Source organism: Camelus ferus, chromosome X, assembly GCF_009834535.1.
Source record: "Camelus ferus isolate YT-003-E chromosome X, BCGSAC_Cfer_1.0, whole genome shotgun sequence".
In the NCBI taxonomy this organism is placed as follows: domain Eukaryota; kingdom Metazoa; phylum Chordata; class Mammalia; order Artiodactyla; family Camelidae; genus Camelus; species Camelus ferus.
The window spans coordinates 46713125-46729631 of NC_045732.1; the positions used below are offsets into that span (position 1 = coordinate 46713125).

The 16507-nt window shown below is 38.5% G+C and overlaps 2 protein-coding genes across 10 annotated transcripts in view; one reads left to right on the top strand and one right to left on the bottom strand.

Moving 5' to 3' along the window:
- The window catches only part of P2RY4 (pyrimidinergic receptor P2Y4), a 152954-nt gene that overhangs the window by 110698 nt on the left and 25749 nt on the right, over positions 1-16507 (top strand). For all 9 annotated transcript variants that reach the window (XM_032475015.1, XM_032475014.1, XM_032475016.1 and 6 more), the window contains one exon: positions 14647-14760. The gene's annotated coding sequence lies outside the window, so the exon portion shown is untranslated. The remainder of the gene's footprint in view (positions 1-14646; positions 14761-16507) is intronic.
- The window catches only part of IGBP1 (immunoglobulin binding protein 1), a 34913-nt gene that overhangs the window by 13186 nt on the left and 5220 nt on the right, over positions 1-16507 (bottom strand). Inside the window, exons 3-5 of the mRNA XM_006193901.2 lie at positions 11219-11414; positions 9534-9613; positions 8711-8823 (exon numbers count right to left, since the gene is read on the bottom strand). Coding sequence (XP_006193963.2) covers positions 8711-8823; positions 9534-9613; positions 11219-11414 — 389 coding nt within the window. The remainder of the gene's footprint in view (positions 1-8710; positions 8824-9533; positions 9614-11218; positions 11415-16507) is intronic.

Sequence of the window (16507 nt, forward strand, 5' to 3'; positions counted from 1 at the left end):
GGCCTAAATATATGAAGCAAATACTAACAGATATAAAGGGAGAAACTGACAATAATGCAATAATAGTAGGAGAATTTCAAAACACAGTTACATCAAAAGGACAGATCATTCAGACAGAAAATCAATAAGGAAACAGTAGTCTTAAATGATATAATATACAAGCTAATAGACATCTATAGGGCATTACATCCCAAAACAGTAGAACACACATTCTTTTCCACTGCATATGGAACATTCTCCAGGAGAGATCACGTGCAAGGAGAGGTCACAAAACAAGCCTCAACAAATATAAGAGGACAGAAATTATATAAAGCATTTTTTCTGACCACAACTAGTATGAAACTAGAAATCAACTCCAGAAAGAAAAATGGGAAAAAAAAACAAACAAGTCGGGACTAAACAACATGCTACCAAAAAAAAAAAAAAAAAAAAAAAAGCAATGAGTCAATGATGAAGTCAAAGTGGAAATCAGAAAATGTCTCAAGACAAATGAAAATGAAAACACAACATTCCAAAATCTATGGGATGCAGCAAAATCAGTTCTAAGGGAGAAGTTAATAGTGATACAGGACTCAAGAACAAGAAAAATCTCAAACAACTTAACCTATAACCTAACAATTAGAAAAACAAGAACAAACAAAGCTTAAAGTCAGTAGAAGGAAGGAAATAATAAAGATCAGAGAGGAAATAAATAGAGAACAAAAGAACAATAGAGAAGATCAATGAAACCAAGAGCTGGTTTTCTGAAAAGATAAAACAAAATTGGTAAACCTCTAGCCAGGCTCACCAAGAAGAAAAGAGAGGACCCAAATAAACAAAATAAGAAATGAAAGGAGCGATAACAACAGATACCACAGAGATACAAAAAATCATAAGAGAATACTATGAACGGTTACATGCTAAAAAATTGGACAACCTGGAAGAAATGGAAAAATTTCTAGAAACATACAACCTGCTAAAACTGAATCAAGAAAAAACAGACAATTTGAGCACACCAATTACTAGAAGTGAAATTGAATCTGTAATTAAAAAAACTCCCTGCAAACAAAAGTCCAGGACCAGATGGCTTCACAAGGGAATTCTACCAAACATATAAAGGAGAACGAATCCTTCTCAAACTATTCCAAACAAGTGAAGAGGAGGAAACACTCCCAAATTCATTCTGCAAGGTTACCCTGATACCAAAACTAGACAAACACGTTACAAAAAAATAAAAAAACAACAGGCCAATATCTTTGATGAATATAGATGCAAAAGTCCTCAACAAGATATTAGCCAATCAAATCCAAAAACATAAAAAGGGATCATACACCATGATCAAGTTGGATTTATTCCAGGGTCACAAGGATAGTTCAACATGTGAAAATCAATCAATGTGATACACCACATTAACAAATGTAGGATAAAAATCACATGATCATCTCAACAGACACAGAAAAAGCATTTAACAATTCAACACCCATTCATAATAAAAACTCCCTGAGTGGGTACTGAGGGAAGATCTCTCAATACAGAAAAGGCCATTTGAGAAGAATCCACAGCCAACGTCATACTCAACAGTGAAAAGCTGAAAGTGTTCCCTCTAAAATCAGGAACAAGACAAGGATGCCAACTCTCGCCACTTCTCTTTAACATAGTATTGGAAATTCTAGCCACAGCAATCGGACAAGAAAAATAAATAAAAGATATCCAAATTGGAAGGGAAGAGGTAATGCCGTCACTATTTGCAGATGACATGATACTATATATAGAAAACCCTAAGGTCTCCACCCAAAAACTATTATAATAAATGAATCCAGCAAGGTTGCAGGATACAAGATTAATATACAGAAATAGCATTTCTATACATCAATAATCAAATATCAGAAAGTAAAAAAAAAATACTGTTTAATATAGCATCAAAAAGAATAAAATACCTAGGAATAAACTTAACCAAAGAGGTGACATACCTATACTCTGAAAACTATAAAACACTGATTAAGGAGACTGAAGATTACACAAGGAAATGGAAAGATACCCTGTGCTCTTGGATTGGAAGAGTTAATATTGTTAAAATAGCTGTACAATCCAAAGCAATCTACAGATTTAATGCAATCCCTATCAAAATACCCATGATGGTTTTTCATATAACTTGAACATAATTCTAAAATTCATATGGAACCATAAAAGACTGTGAACTGTCAAAGCAATCTTGAGAAAAAAGAATAAAGCCAGAGGTATAACCCTCCCAGACTTCAGACTATCTACCAAGCTACAGTAATCAAAATAGCATGGTATTAGCACAAAACGGACACATAGATTAATGGAATAGAATACAGGGTCCAGAAATAAACTCATACTAAGGTCAATTAATCTATGACAAAAGAGGTAAGAACATACAATGGAGGAAAGACAGTCTCTTCAACAAGTGGTGCTAGAAAAATTGGACAGCTACATGTAAAACAATGAGATTAGAACATTCCCTCACACCATATACAAAAATAAACTCAAAGTAGTTTAAAGACCTAAATTTAAAACCTGAAACCATAAAACTCCCAGAAAAGAATATAGGCAGAAAACTCTTTGACATAAATTGTAGCAATATTTTTTTGGATCTGTCTCCTAAGGTAAAATAAATTTAAAAAATAAACAAATGGGACCTAATTAAACTTAAAAGCTTTTGCACAGCAAAGGAAACCACTGACAAAACAAAAAAGACAACCTACAGAATGGGAGAATATATTTACAAATGATGTGACTGACAAAGGGTTAATAACTCAAAAATATATAAACAGCTTATACAATTTAATATCAAAAAAACACAAAACAACTCAATCAAAAAATGGGCAGAAGGCCTGAATAGACAGTTTTCCAAAGGAAGCATACAGACCACTAACAGGTACATGAAAAGATGCTCAACATCGCTAATCATCAGAGAAATGCAAATCAAAACCACAATGACGTATCACCTCACATCTGTCAGAATGGCTAACATCAAAAAGTGTATAAATAACAAATGCTGGAGAGGATGTGGAAAAAGGGAATCCTTGTATACTCTTGGTGAGAATGTAAATTGGTGCAGCCACTACGGAAAACAGTGTGGAGGTTCCTCAGAAAACCAAAAATAGAACTACTGTATGATCCAGCAATTCCACTCCTGGGTATATGTCCAGAAAAAAATGAAAACACTAATTTGAAAAGATACATGCACCTCATTGTTCATAGCAGCACTATTTACCATAGGCAAGACTTAGAAGCAACCTAAGTGTCCATCAACAGATGACTGGATAAAGAAGTTGTGGTATATATATACAATGGAATACTACTCAGTCATAAAAAATAACACCATTTGCAGCAACAGGGATAGATCTACAGGGTATTATGTTCAGACAGAGAAAAATAAATACTGTATGATATCACTATATGTGGAATCTAAAAAGTAAAATAAATAAATGGATGTGCAAAACAGAAACAGACTTACAGATATAGAAAACAAACTGGTGGTTACCAAAGGGGAAAGGGAAGTGTTTTGGGACAAATTAGGGGTATGGGGTTCACAGATAAAAACTACAATGTATAAAATAGATAAACAAGAAGGATATATTGTATAGCACATGGAATGATAGTAATTATCTTGTGATAACTTATAATGGCATATAATCTGCAAAAATACTGAATTGCTATGCTGTACACCTGAAACTAATATAATACTGTAAATCAACTATAATTCAATTAAATATATAAATAAAATGCATCTCTTGTAGATAGCATGCAGTTGAGTCTGATAGTGCATCTTTTATTTCTAATTTCAAGGTTTATTCCATTTACATTTAATGTAAGTATTGATATGGCTGGATTGGGATCTACCATTCTGCTATCAGTTTTCTATTCATCTCATCTAATTTCTGTTCCTCTGTTCTTTCTTGCCTTCTCCCCTTTTAATTTCTCTATTGACTTTATAGCTTTGTCTCTTTGCATTTTTTTTTAAATAGACTTTTTTTTTTAGAGCAGTTTTAGGTACACAGTAAAATTTAATGGAAAGTACACAGTGTTCCTATATACTCTCTACCCTACACAGGCACAGTCTCCCCCTGGTATCAACAGCCAGCACCAGAGTGGTACATTTGTTATAATCAATGAACCTATATTGATGCATCATTATCACCCAAAGTCCCAAACTCACCCATAGTTTACATTAGGGTTCACGCTTGGTGTTGTACATTCTATGGCTTTGGAAAAATGTATAATGACATGTATCCATTTCAGCACTACACAGAATAGTTTCCCTGTCCTAAAAATCCTCTGTGTTCTGCCTATTCATCCCTCCTCCTCTAATTGCTGGTAACCACCGATCCTTCTACTGTCTCCATAATGTCATATAGTTGGAATCATATAGTATGTAGCCTTTTCAGATTAGCTTCTTTCTAGTAATATACATTTAAGGTTCCTCCATGGCTTTTTATGACTTGATAGCACATTTCCTTTTAGCAATGAATAATATTCCATCATCTGGAGGTACCACAGTTTATTTATCCATTTGCCTACTGAGGGCATCTTGGTTGCCTCCAAGTTTTGACCATCATGAATAAATTAGCTTCTATAAACGTTTGTGTGCAATTTTTGTGTGGCCCTAAGTTTTCAACTCACTTGGGCAAATACCAAAAAGTATGGTTGCTGGTTGGTAAGAGATTACTTAGTTCTGACAAACTGTCTTCTCCAAAGTGTTTGTACCATTTTGCATTCCCACCAGCAATGAACGATCATTCCTGTTGCTCCACTATCCATGCCAGCATCTGGTGTTGTCAGTGTTTTGAATTTTGGCCAGTCTTATAGGGGTGTAGTGGGATCAGTTGTTTTAATTTGCAGTTCCCTAATGACACATGATACTGAGCTTATTATTAAGTGTTTTAATTCAGGCACTGCTTCACTATCTCTGGGTTCCACTGTTTCAAATGAAAAGTTGACAACAATTCGTATCATTGTTCTTCTATATGTATTGTGTACTTTATTTCTGGGTGCTTTCAAGATTTTTTCTTTTTCTTTTGTTTTCAGCAGTTTGACTATGATGTGCCTATGTGTGTGGTTTTCTTTGTATTTAACCTGCTTAGGCCTTGCTGAGATTTCTGAACCTCTAAATTTGTGTTTCACAGATTTGGGGAAAACCTCAGCCACCTCAGCCATCATTTTTTCACATACTTTTTTTCTGGCCCCTTCTCTCTCTCTCCTACTGACATTCCAATTGTACATATAATAGACCTTTTTACATTGTTCCGCAGGTCACTGAGGCTCTTCACTTTTTTCCAATCTTTTTTGTTTTCAGATTGACTAACCTGTATTGATCTAAAGCTAACCAACCCTTTCTTCTGCCATTGCCAATCTATTAATTAGGCTCATCTGGTTTTTAAAAATTGAAATATAGTTGACATACAAATATTATGTTAGTTTCAGGTGTATTACAGTGGTTTGACATTTCCAAACATTATGAAATGATTCCGAAGGTAAGTCTGGTAACCATCTGTCCCGATACTAAGTTATTACAATATTATTGACCATATTCCTTATGCTGTATGTTACGTCCCCAGGGCTTATTTTACAACCGGAGATTTGTAGCTCTCAATCCCCTTCATCTATTTTGCCCCTACTCCCCAACTTCCCTCTCCTGTGACAACCACCCATTTTTTCTCTGTATCTGAGTCTGTTTTAAACTTCAGGTATTGTATTTTTCAGTTTCAGAATTTTTTGTGTATAGTTTCTACTTCTCTGAGATTTCTTACCTTTTCATTCATTACAAGCACATTTCTATGCCTCTAAGCATAGAAATAAGCTGCTGTAAAGTTCTTGTCTGTTAATTTCAACATCAGAGTCATCTTGGGGTTGGTCTCCATTGATTGCTTTTCCTCTTGAGTGTTAAGTCACATTTTCTTGTTTTTTTTTTTGTTTTCTTCATATGCACAATAGTTTAGGACTGAATCCCAGGCTTTGGGAATGGTATGCTGTAGAGATTCTGAATTCTGTTTTGTTCCTCTAAAGAGTATTCATTTTTTCATTTTAGCTAATTTTCATTTAGTAAATTTGTCTAGAACCAAAATCCCAAATTCTGTTTCCTCTGCACTGGGCAGCCACTGAATTATCCACTCAGTTATTTTAGCCCTGCCTAGGGTGCTTGGAGTCTATCCTGTGCATGCATAGCTTTGGAGTCTGCCAGAGACTTGGGCAGGGTTTATATAGAGAATTAGGGCTCCTCCTCTGTACTTCTCTCCTGGGATACTTTTTGGTTGCTACAGTCACCCTGAACTTAGTTCTCTCATTCCTCAACTAATAAGACTGCAATTTTCTATCCAAGTTTTACCTACCTCCACATCACAGCAACTACAGCCTGCCTGTGGGTGAAAAGCTATTAAAAAACAGGAAACCCTTTCAAATGACCACTGTTCTCTTCTCTGTGCTATAGCAGAAACAGCTTTGCAACTGGGAATTTTAGGGACTGTGTTAAAAATCCTAGCCTGGCCACTTTCTACCTATGTTAACCTTGGGTAAGTAAGTATTCAGACACCATTTCCTCGTCCTAAAATGGAAATAAGAATGTCTGCTTCCTGGGGTTGTTAAGAGGATCAAGTCAGATAATACATGAGATGAGGAAAACAGGCTCAGGGGGCTAGATGATGTCCTATCTGTTAAGTGGCAGGAGTAATTGGTTACTCCAGGTCCGTCTGTGCTTTTTCTGCTGTACCATATTGCTTCCATTTTTCTAATGACTATCTGCTCCACATTTCCCTACCAAAGACATTCCCAAGTACCTACTATGATCTAATTGCCAAGTTGAGCACCAAGAATATAGCAAGCTGAAGTCCCTTCCCTCAAGAAGTTCCAAGTACCATTCCCTACGTATTGACTGCCCTAGAGCCTATGTCTGCTTTTGGTTGCTCTCAGGGCCTTCAGATAGCTGTTCTGTTATATTCTGTTCAGTTTGCAATTGTTACCTATAGGAGGGGTGGCCTGATATGACTGAGTCTTCTGTTACCAGAAGCACAACTGCTATCCATGGATTTTTGGCTTTGCTATCTAGCTGTTCAGTCTGTTTTTATGGCATGATATTTAGAGAGATTAAAAACTGTCCTGCCCCACTGCCTCCATCCTCCCAGAATCATCTGCTATTTATTTTAATAATAAATGAAATCAGTATTATTCCATTTATATGCAGTTCTAGAGCAGGCAAAATTGAAGAATCAATATAGGAGTGTTAAAACTTTAAAGTAAAGGAATATTGAAAACATTAAAGATACTGGGTACTTTCAAGAGAAGAGGAAGATACAGTTGAGGAGGAGATATTAGGGGTTTCAACAATATTGCTAGTTTTCTACTAATTAAGCACAGAAATCGTTAAATGAGTACTTATTTTAATGTTAATTCTTTAAAGTGTAATATATCACATATATATGTAAACACATACACATATATACAAACAACATAGTATATATGTATATACATATCTTTAAAATGTGTATATATTGTATATGCTTTTTTGTTTGTATGCTATTTCAATAATTTTTAAAGCTTAAATAAAATTTCCAGTAAAATGTATAATTGTTCAAGCTTGAATATTCAAGTGATTTAAAGGACTCAGGGTTTGACCCCAAACATGGGTAAGAAATTATAAACAAAAGTGTACAACATGATGATGAGACATACATATACACTGTGGAACAATTACCAAGATCAAGGTAATTAACACATCCATCACCTCACTTAGTTAATCTTCTTGTGTGTGGTGATAATGTTAATGATCTACCCTCAGCAACTTTCAAGAATGCAATACCATGTTGTTAACTATAGTCACCATGCTACATTAGATCCTCAGAACTTATTTTTCTTAAAACTAAAAATTTCAACCACCTGACCTACATCACACACTTCACCCTACCTCCAGCCCCTGGAAACCACTATTATATTTTTTCTATGAAATCAACTTTTTTTAAAAAAGATTCCACATATAAGTGATATCGTATGTATTTTGTCTTTGTCTGGCTTATCAAATTATCACACTGTACACTTTCAACATATACAATTATGTTCATCCAAACAAAGATAATCACAGAAAAAGAGATATTTAATTAAATATTAAAAGAAAGGGATAAAAAAGTAACAGGAATTTGCTTTAAAATAAAAGTATAGCAATATTCAAAAAAAGGAATTACAAATAAAATTAAAACTAGATTTCTAAGTAGTTAAGTCCACTCAAAAAATAAACTTTATGATACAAATTGTATTTACAAACCAAAAACAGACTCATAGATACAGAAAACAAACTATGGTTACCAAAGGCGAAAGAGCAGGGAGGGATAAATAGGAGTTGGGGATTAACAGACACACATTACTATATATAAAATAGATAAACAAGGACCTACTGTATAGCACAGGGAACTATATTCAATTTTTGTAATAACATATAATGGAAAAGAATCTGAAAAGAAAATATATACACGTATGTATATGTATAACTGAATCATTTTGCTGTACATCTGAAACTAACATTGTAAATCAACTACACTTCAGTAAAACCTTAAGATAAATGAAATGAAACACTGATTAGAATCTTTCTGTTACTCAAGAACTTTTGTCCAGATTCCCTTTGCTTCTAAAGGGCAACAATACTTGGTCTGAATTTAACTGCCAGAGAGTTAGGGACCAGCAGTGTAGTAGTGTTAACTACTCTCCTCCCACCCCTTCATACCTGATGTTGTTTTGGCTATTCCCTGATCTGGTAATGCTCCAAATTTCCGATGCTGATCATACCAGTCATTCACCGTCATAGATGCCAGACTTGGATAACCAGCTCCAAATACTCTGCAAGAATCACATTGCATTTAGAAAGGTAAACATAAACAGCACTATTAGAAAGCCGCATTCATCCTCGCTCCCCTACTCAGCTGTATTCCGAGGAGTTGTACAAACTCCTGTAAGGATATTGTAAAAAGAAGTATCCAGGAAGGAGCATTAAAGGCAAGAGCTTTCATGGGAAGATAAATAACCCAGAACTGTTACCCAAGAAGCAATCCCACAGGCTAATGCCCTGCAGAGGAATGATGATCCTGTGGAAGGGGCATTTGATTTGGTGGGTCTAAAAGACATACAGAAGAAGGAGCTGCTTCTGCCACCCTATGGAAAAGTATCTCAACAACTCAGAATTAAATTCTAGATAGGCAGGTATGTCCTTCTGAGAACTGCAGTTGAAGGCAACAATGGGAAGCAACTTTAAAGTACACAGTTCTCCATTATTTTCCTTTCTTCTTTCTTTCGGTTTTTAATTAGTTAATTTATTTTTGTTGGTTTCCTTTTGAGCCTATTTTTAAGCTCACATTTGTGAGGGAAATGTCTCCTAAAGAGAGACAAGAGAAAGTATGAGAAGAGATAACATCTCTTTGAAGAAAGAACAGCCTCGCCAGGTGAAGCCATGACCTTTTAACAATGCCCAGTCTGTCTCTTACTCATGCGCTGCAAATGAACCACAAAAGCAGGGGGCCTACAAAGGCAACCCACTCTTTAGTACTACCTACTTGGCTTGGGCCTTGTTCCGAGTGAGAACAAAGGGTTTCATCGGAGGCTTGTCCTGACGAGATGAGAAAGAGGTTGATGCCTAAAAAGGAAATTAATTATCAGAAGTGCATTGGCCATTTTGCCCATCCCACTATGCAGGCACTCAAATTTTCAGGTGTTTGAAAATCCCTGGATTCAAAATCCACCCACTCCCTATTTATCGGTCCCTAAGATATGTCTGCAGAATACTAATGGTAGAGGTTGGTTAGCCTCTCCTGAAGAGGCCCAAGTACCTTACTGGAAAGTGAGGAAGAGAAAGCTCTCCTAGGAACCATTACACAAGTGAAAAATTACTTAACTTTAAAACTCTCCACTTCAAAGAGGAAGATTCCAAAGCTTTCTTCCATGTTCCATCTAAATCCCTTGAGCTGAATTTGAAGCCCCTTTCCTCAGCCTGGCCTTCAGTGCTACAGTTGAATTAAGATCCTTCTAAAACTCAGTCCAATATAAATAATGCTATTAATTGGCCAGAGCTCCTGAGGGTGTTTTAGAAGGGGATGTTCCTAAATGCAAGTGGGGGAGAATGGGTTAGTAGCTCCCATATATAGGTGTACAGAAATGTGCCAAGGAACCTTGGCTGTCCAGGGGCATACTGAAACAAAATACAGTCAAAGAAAAGGTGTTCACTTGGTTCTAAACTCAATCACTTCCAGGGCCAATCCCAATACCAAATGAGAGAGCATAAAAACGAAACACAAAAACAAAGAAGGAGACAGGGGAGGATCCAAAAGAGTCCGGACTCATAATGCTTAAAAACCACTCATCCAGCTATGCTCAAGGGGCCTTGTGGCCTTAGATTACTAATGGTTCGTTCTTTGATTCTCTGACACAAGGAGCCAGGCTGATGTTACCCTGAGGCAAAAGCTCCTGGGCTCTATCAGTACAAATCAAATTAGCCCGAAGTTTCTCTGAGGACTTAAATAAATGCCTGCAACTAGCGGGTAGGTTCAACTCAATTCATGTTATATCCTGAATGAAAAAATAAGTGGCAGCAGAGCTTGATATTTTGAAGCAGCAGCCCCAAAACAGAGTTGCGATCTTCAGAGACAGCCAAAGTGGTGTTACACCAAGTTTTCTTTACCAACGTGCCCAACACTTTGTGCACTGAGAGGTGCTTGCTGTGTCCCATACTTGGCTGAACTAAGGTGTGAGAGTGCGTCACTGTGTAAGGTTAAATTCCGATTCCTCCCCCAACCTAAACACATTCAATGTCTTTTGTTTCACCTTCTTTTTCTTTTCTTTCTTCTCCAGTTCTTTTCTTCTTTCCCAGCCTCTCCCTCTTCCTGTTTATTACAGTCAAGCACAGATTTTTAAAGGCCTGTCTACCTCTGCCTTCCTTCAGCAGTCATGAATGCTCACAGCCAAAACCAATTTCCACTTGAGAGCAGTCTCCCCCCACCCCCCGGCATGTCACAAAATTACAAATGACTGCAAGTGTGTTACCTAGTTAGAAAGCACTGGGTGAATGCTACCCTAAACTAGAGAGAAAGCTATCCTGGTGAACCTTTAGCCTTCCTCTACTAATCTCAGTAGGAACAATGATTTTATGGAGACTTAAGAGGATTTTAATTTGATTACTCTCCTGGAGAAGATTCAAACCTCTGACAGTAGCTTTTTGAGCTATATAGACAGGGACCAGGCTTACCTCCTTTGCAGAGTCTCTTTCTCTCAGGATCTTGATCTCCTGGTCAATGCTCTCAATCTCTTCTAAGCTGATACCAATCCACCTTCGAAGGTGAAGAAGGTAATATTCACGAACACATTCATCATCTGCTTGACCGCTGTCCACAGCAGATTTCAGTGCTGACAACCTATGCTCCATCTCCTTCTTCTGCTTGTATCTGTTCCACAGAAAAGCATTACCCATGAACTTAAACATAAAGCAGTATTCCTTCAAAAGAAGGCCACAGTAAGATTTCACCTTTGCAAATCATCAGGATGTCGAGTCCCACTTTGGCAAAGATACAGATTCTACAACTCAGAATTTGCCACCAAAGGCAGTTCTCTCAGGACGGTAAGGGAGGGATCAGCAGAGGCTGAGAAATATTCTGAAGCCAGAAAAATATAGAAGTAACCTGATCTGAGCAACTCCTCCCATCATCTTTAGAGATGGGAGGGCCTTAGTAACTTTAGGACATCAACCTTTACTAGGTGGGTGCTCAGTATCATACAGTGTCCATTTAGTTCAAATAATCATAGAATCTTAGGGGTCATTTACCTGCCATTGATGCAGGGATTCCTTCTGACATGGCCTAAAAAAATGGTCATCTCTTCTTTTCTTCTGGGCAAAACATTTCCAGCTCTTCTGACTCATCCTAGTATAATTTAAAGACTCATATCCACCCTGCCTGCATTTTTCAGGATGCATTCTAGTATGTCACCTATCACTCATCAGACTACTGTTTACTGAGTACTTATTGTGTGACAGGCACTGTTCTCACTGCTTGAGACACAGCAGTACACACAAGAAACTTCCTGCTCTCCTGAAGCTTTCATTCTAGTGGGAGCAGACAGACCAAAGGAAATAGAGTCAGGTGGTGCTAAGTGCCATGAAGAAGCAAAAAGCAAGATAAAGTGGACAGAGTGAGGTGTAAAAGTAGAGGTGATGAGGCGACACTTCTCTGAAGAGGTGAAAGTTGAGCAAAGGCTTCAAGGAACTAAGGAAGCGAGCCATGCCAGTATCTGAAAGAGCACTCTAAGGGGGAAAAGCAGATATGAAGGGCTTGGGGTGGGAGAGTACTGGCCTGGTATGTTTGTGTAATAGAAAGGAGGCCAGCATGGCTGCCATGGAGTGACAAAGAATGATAGGAAACAAGGTCAGAGAGGCAGCCAGGGCCATAATTTGTACAACTCTGCAGGAAGTAAGACCCCAAATATCAAATGTCATGGTATTTTGGGTGAGATGGGAAAGCCACTGAAGGCTTTAAAACGATACATGACATGAATACAGTGACATGAAAACTTTTTATGGACCACTCTGGCTGCTATGTGGAGTGTAGAGTGTGACAGGCTGGAAGGCAAGGGTGGAAGCAAGAAAATCAATTTAGAGGATACTGCCATAATCCAGGTGAGAGATAGTGACTTGAAATAGGGATGTGGTGAGATGTAGATGTACTTAAAATATAAAATGGATAGGATTTGCTGATTTACTGGATGTGAGGGCTTTAGGGAAAGAGAGGAGTCAAGGAAAGCTACAATTTACAAGAGAAGTGTCTTGAAATATCTATCTGGAACCCCACTCTAGACCTCCAGAATCAGATGCTCCTCTGCAGGTGTTCACCCAAATCTGGAGTTCTTAATCTCTGGTCCATGGACAGCTTGGGGGGAGGGGTATCCTTGAACTCCCCCAAATCTTGTACAGAATTCTGTGTATGCATTTTTTGGGGGCGGGGGAGAGGTAATGTAGTTTTAACCAAATTATCCAGGAGGTCCAGGACCCATGAAAAGTCAAGAACCACTGATCTGGAAACATTCTTTATTGTAAACACTTGGTTCTTCTGCTCTTTTACTCAACAAGTAGGCACTTTCTGTAATGTTACAAATAACTGTCATACATCACCGTAGGTGGCCTTCTCAGTGAAACACTACACAGGCCAATTCCTAGTTGATGAATGCTATTACAGGTATCACTTCAGAACATTTAACTCTGGTGCCACTCCTACCCCTACCCTCTTTCCTGGATGTACTTAAGTCAGGAAAAATAAAATACCAGGGCCTTATAATGTATATAATCCAGGGTAAACTCTGGGTTAATCTACCAGGCCTTTGAATAAGGTTCTGGTGCTTCCTTCCCATCCTCTGCGCATGTACGGTCTAATTGCGCTCTCTGGTCTTTCCTTCTTCTCTACTCCCTTGCTCCTAGTCATCTTTGGGACTTCTAAGTTCCTGAACAACTGTTCTTTGAGGCCAGTGTTTCTGAAACCTTTCTGTCTCAGCAGAACTCTTTCTTCTTATAAGAGCTTATCTGGAACTCCATAAGGAAGAACAGATAAAAATCCACCTTGGTTAAATCAGAGGAGAGGTCCCAACATCTTCCCTACCCAGGCGGTGCGGTGGAATCTTAGGGCTCCAAGGGACAGACTGTAAACCTCTGTCTTAGACCTTCATCACTGTTCTAGATTTCCGATGGTGAGCCATGACACAGAAACACTCCCTGTCACCCCTGAATTCCCCAGTGCCTGCCTGTCACCATTCTGACTCTGGGCAACTTTCATCACTCCCCTTTTCTGTTCCCGAGCTGCTGAAAGAGATAACGAATGACAAATTTGTGTCAGAGGAGTCAGCTATAAATTCCTATGATCAAACTTCGGCTGAACGGTCACTCTTGTTCAGCTATCCTTTTGTTCATCTTTTGTGGATTCCATGCCATTATCACGCTCACCAGATGGCCAGCCAACGGAGAAATTCCATTGCCCTTTTTACCTCAAAATCTCTGTAGCTTCACCTTTCCTCCTCTCGTCTTTAAGGGGCTAATGTCTTTACTGAGGCACTCTCTTTACCACTCCACTTTTGCTATCAGCCCTGTCCCCACCCACATTCTTTCAGGCCTCACTCTATCCTCCTCCCTGTCATTAGCAGTTAAAAATTTTCACTCTACTGCTGCCTTTCCCCTAACCTAGAAACACCTTCCCTCAATCCATGTTGTCGTTGCAAATGACCTCTCTCCTCTCTTTTCTATGCTGTAGTGGAAACAACACTAGAACTGGGAATTTACTGGGAATTTAAAGACCTGAGTTTAAATCCTAGCCTGGCCACTTACTAGCCATGTAACTCTGGACAAGTCGATACTCAGAGCCCATTTCCTTATCTCTAAAATGGGATAATACCTGCTTTATGGGGTTGTTGAGAGGATCGAATGAACAATACTCATGAAAGTGCTTTGTAAGCAGCAATATAATATAAACATTGTTAGCTGTTGAGAAAAACTGAGGTTAGGAGGAGCTAGATGATGCCCCAGCTATTAGGTGGCGGGAATTGGATTGATCACCCTAGGTCTGCCGGGCTCCAAAGCCCGGGCTTTTTCTGCTACACCATATTGCTTCCATCTTCTGATGATCACTCTGTCTTTCCCAGAGATCCCTCGAGTACCTACGATGATCCAACTGCTGAGTTGCACACCAAGGATACAATGATACAATTAGTCAAGTTCTCTGACCTTTAGACGTTCCAATGACAGATGGTTATGCCGTAAGTAACAAACTAAGTGCTACAGTATCTGGGAGGGGAGACAGGTAGGGAGAAGCTTCAAAGAGGACATGACATTGCTCTCTCTTCCTCAGGCTTCTTCCTGTAAGTACTTCTGTCCATATGTACCTTGTTGAGTCTCTTACCTCTGATTGCTTTTTCCTTCCTTGTCCTTTTCCCTTAATTCGCCCCAAGGTTTTATCCTTGGCTTTTTTCTGTCTACAAAACCGTCTCGTAAGTTTTAGTTACACATTTCGATCTGTCTACACACATGGTGGTCCAGTTGTCACTTCAGGACCTAAATTCAGCAAATATAAAACTAGACTCATGACTTACCTAGCTTCTACTTCTCCATTTCTGCAGAAAGAATGCAGGTGCAGTTAATCAACAAGACTTACACTTACTCCTCAAAGATGGGAATTAGAGTAGAGAAGACATATGAAGAAACAGGTCTGGAGAGAGAGGACACACCATTTAGGTGTTTTATGTAGGATGGCCTCAGCATGCAGTCATGGGGTGGGGAGGGAGGACTTATAGGCAGTAAATAAGGATCTGAGCAATGTATTTTCTACTCATATAAATGCTTCCTGCAAAAGTAATCTCTCTAATGGCTGTTACTTCATTTTTATCACTTCTTCCCAGTCGAAGTACTATTATAACATGTTAACTTGTCTTTCTGCCTCTCTCTTCTCTTCCAATGTTCCATACACATCACTTTCTTATGCAGTCTTCTGCTGATACTGCTCTTAGCTTCTATTAAACCAGACTATTCTCCATTCCCTGTACATACCTCAAACTACCCTTTTGCTCAGGTTGTTCCTTCTGCTTATCAGCAATAAATATTTCTTGAGCACCTTCCATATGCCAGGCCCTGTGCTAGGTATACCACACAGAACAAGAGAGAAATGGCTCCTGCTCTCATGGAGTACACATTCTCGTAAGGGAGAAAGACAAAGCCCAGAAAGACAGATAAACGAAGAGCATTCCATACAAAGAGAACAAAACGTACAAAGACTCTAGAAGGAAAGAGCTGGATTGGTTCAGAACTGAAAGAAGGCTATCATGGCAGAGGTTTAGTGAACAAAGGGAGTATGATCTAAGATGAGACTGGAGAGAGATGACAGATCATGCAGGTCTTTTCATTAGTGGTTTGGTTGTATCAGGTGAAAGATCCTGGTGGCTTACCTTCAGATGAAGGTATGCCAGTGAAGACAGAAAGAAACAGGACATGGTACATTTTGTAGCTAAAACTGGCAGGCCTTGCTGATGGACTGCATGTGGCAATTCAGAAGAGAGGAATCGAAGCTAATTCCCAGGTTTCTGGCTTAAACACCTGGGTGAATGGTGGTACACTCATTGAGCTCGTGAAGACTGGGGTGTAGGGGCACCTCTGGGGATGAAAAAGCCAAGGGTTCAACTTAGAGCAAGTTTGCGATGTCTATGAAACATCCATGTACGGTGTTGGAAGTTTGAGTCTGAAGGTCAGGAGAGCTCTGGGTTAGTGGTATAAATGTGGGAGCCTTTAGTAAGAAGATAATGTTGTTATCTCGTCTGTCAGGCATTTAAAAAAAAAATTCAAAAATCAACTTTTGTAGCCAAAGAAATGCAAATCAAAACAATGAGATACCTTTCTTGTTTGCCCATTTGGATTTTCTAAGTGTTAACATCCAATATGGGTGCAGTGGGATATACTCTGAAACTTTGTTATTGTGGAAAGCAATACTGTTACCATCAAGAGTCAAAATATACA